Below are 1,888 nucleotides of genomic sequence, written 5' to 3'. Positions count from 1 at the left end.
TTAAAAAGTGCACTATTTAATAACACTATTTAATACCGAACAATTTCACATAAAAAATAATATTGAAATAATTTATTTATATTTTTGTAATCTTTTTCTGGTTTTCACTTTGAGAAAAAAAAATTCAGAAAATATTTAATCACAAAAGTTAAAAAAAAAATTCTGAAGTAGTCTTTAAGTTTTTTAATGTGCCTATATATTTTTTCCAAGCTTTAACAAAAATGTTTTTTGACGACTTTAAAACTCTTGAATCTCTAAATAACCCTGATCTGTCAACTTAAACATAAAATTAAAAAAAAAATATATATAAATTTTTTTTTATTTAATTATCAGTTCTAAGCAAAGAAACAATTTTTTTTTAGTTTAATATTTTTAAAATTTTCGAAAAAATATATTTGTTTCCATTTTTAAATCAAGTATTTTCAAAAAAAAAAAACATATTGCACAACCAATCGCAATTTATTTTCTTTTAAGTTTTCTTCGCATTTTTTTCAAAATTAAAAAATTTAAATTTTTTAAGACTAAAATATCTGATTTTTGCTAAATTAAAAAATGTTTGTCCAAGGTTAAAAAATTTTATGTTTATAAGAAAATTCCAAATTTTATAAAAAGCTGGAAGCCTTATTTTCAAAAAAGCAAAATTGATTTAAAGCATTTTAAAACTACATATATGTATGTATGTATATCTGCAACATTTTTCTGGGTGTAAAAATTTGCAAAAAACGCTCTAAAAGTACTACCGAATTTTTTATAAGATGATCAATTACGCCAGCTAGTTACGAAACAATAAAATCTTAAAAATCTTAAGAAAAGTTTGTGTTCCGCCGCAAAATCTCTACATCGCAATTAATAAATTTTATTTTTTTGATCACTTACAGATCTTTGATGACATAATTTTCGTTTTCTTCGCAATCGAAATGCTCATCAAAACGATGGCGATGGGCTTGTATGGAAAAAACACATACATGGCCGATTCGTGGAATCGACTTGACTTCTTTATAGTTGTTGCTGGCTTATTGGAATATGCTACGAATGTGGATAATTTAAATTTGACTGCGATACGAACGATAAGAGTGTTGCGACCATTGCGAGCGATCAATCGCATACCAAGTAAGTATAAAAAATACCACTTAAAATTTGATAGCAGGGAGACAAAGAGACAAAGTGGGCGATAAAAAAGCGAAACACCCAAAATGGCACAAGAGGCATAGTTTTAACCAAAATAATTAAAACATTTTAAGCTAAAATGCGCTTAAAACGCTCGCCACAAAAGTTTGAGCTTGCTTGATCGGAGCTACCAGTGCGTATACGCAACTTTTTTACATCACCTCGAAAACTTATCAGTAATCGCTTAATTGGTACTTTTCTACGGACTAACACTTCCCTCCCCCCACTCTCTACAGGTATGCGCATTTTGGTCATGTTGCTGCTGGACACGCTGCCTATGCTCGGCAATGTGCTGCTGCTCTGCTTCTTTGTCTTCTTCATATTCGGCATTATTGGCGTACAACTGTGGCAGGGCATACTGCGTCAGCGCTGTTGGATTGGGGCCGATTTGCCTGTGGATGATTTTCCGTAAGTAAACATTTAATAAGACATAATTTATGAATTTTTTCGATTTACGATTTCTACTAAAAAGTAAAAAATTTACGCAATAATGACTTTTCTCTTTCCGCATTGCTACTACTATTCTGCAACGTTCGTTTTTTTGTTTTGCTGAAATTTCCTTTCACTTTCTATACTAAAAAAAAAAATTGCTAAAAAATTTTAAAATTTTTTCGTTGTCGTATATATACTTTGTTTTTCATTTTAATTTGTAAAAAGCTTCCGAGTGTAATCCTTATAGCCGCTTTTTTATTTTGTAGAATTCAGCATAGATTTTCTATGA

The 1,888-nt window shown here is 29.4% G+C and overlaps 1 protein-coding gene across 1 annotated transcript in view; it reads left to right on the top strand.

Moving 5' to 3' along the window:
* Positions 1 to 878: 878 nt before the first annotated feature.
* Positions 879 to 1,888, top strand: part of LOC108365426 (voltage-dependent T-type calcium channel subunit alpha-1G-like) — a gene marked incomplete at its 5' end in the record, with an annotated part of 78,288 nt that continues 77,278 nt past the window's right edge. Inside the window, 2 exons of the mRNA XM_017619441.1 lie at positions 879 to 1,110; positions 1,404 to 1,575. Coding sequence (XP_017474930.1) covers positions 879 to 1,110; positions 1,404 to 1,575 — 404 coding nt within the window. The remainder of the gene's footprint in view (positions 1,111 to 1,403; positions 1,576 to 1,888) is intronic.

The sequence above is a fragment of the Rhagoletis zephyria genome, unplaced genomic scaffold, assembly GCF_001687245.7.
Source record: "Rhagoletis zephyria isolate East Lansing unplaced genomic scaffold, Rhagoletis_zephyria_1.1 Rzeph_scaffold_01865, whole genome shotgun sequence".
Classification (NCBI taxonomy): Eukaryota; Metazoa; Arthropoda; class Insecta; order Diptera; family Tephritidae; genus Rhagoletis; species Rhagoletis zephyria.
Note: the sequence above shows the minus strand (reverse complement) of the source record. Positions and strands in the feature narration are given on the sequence as shown.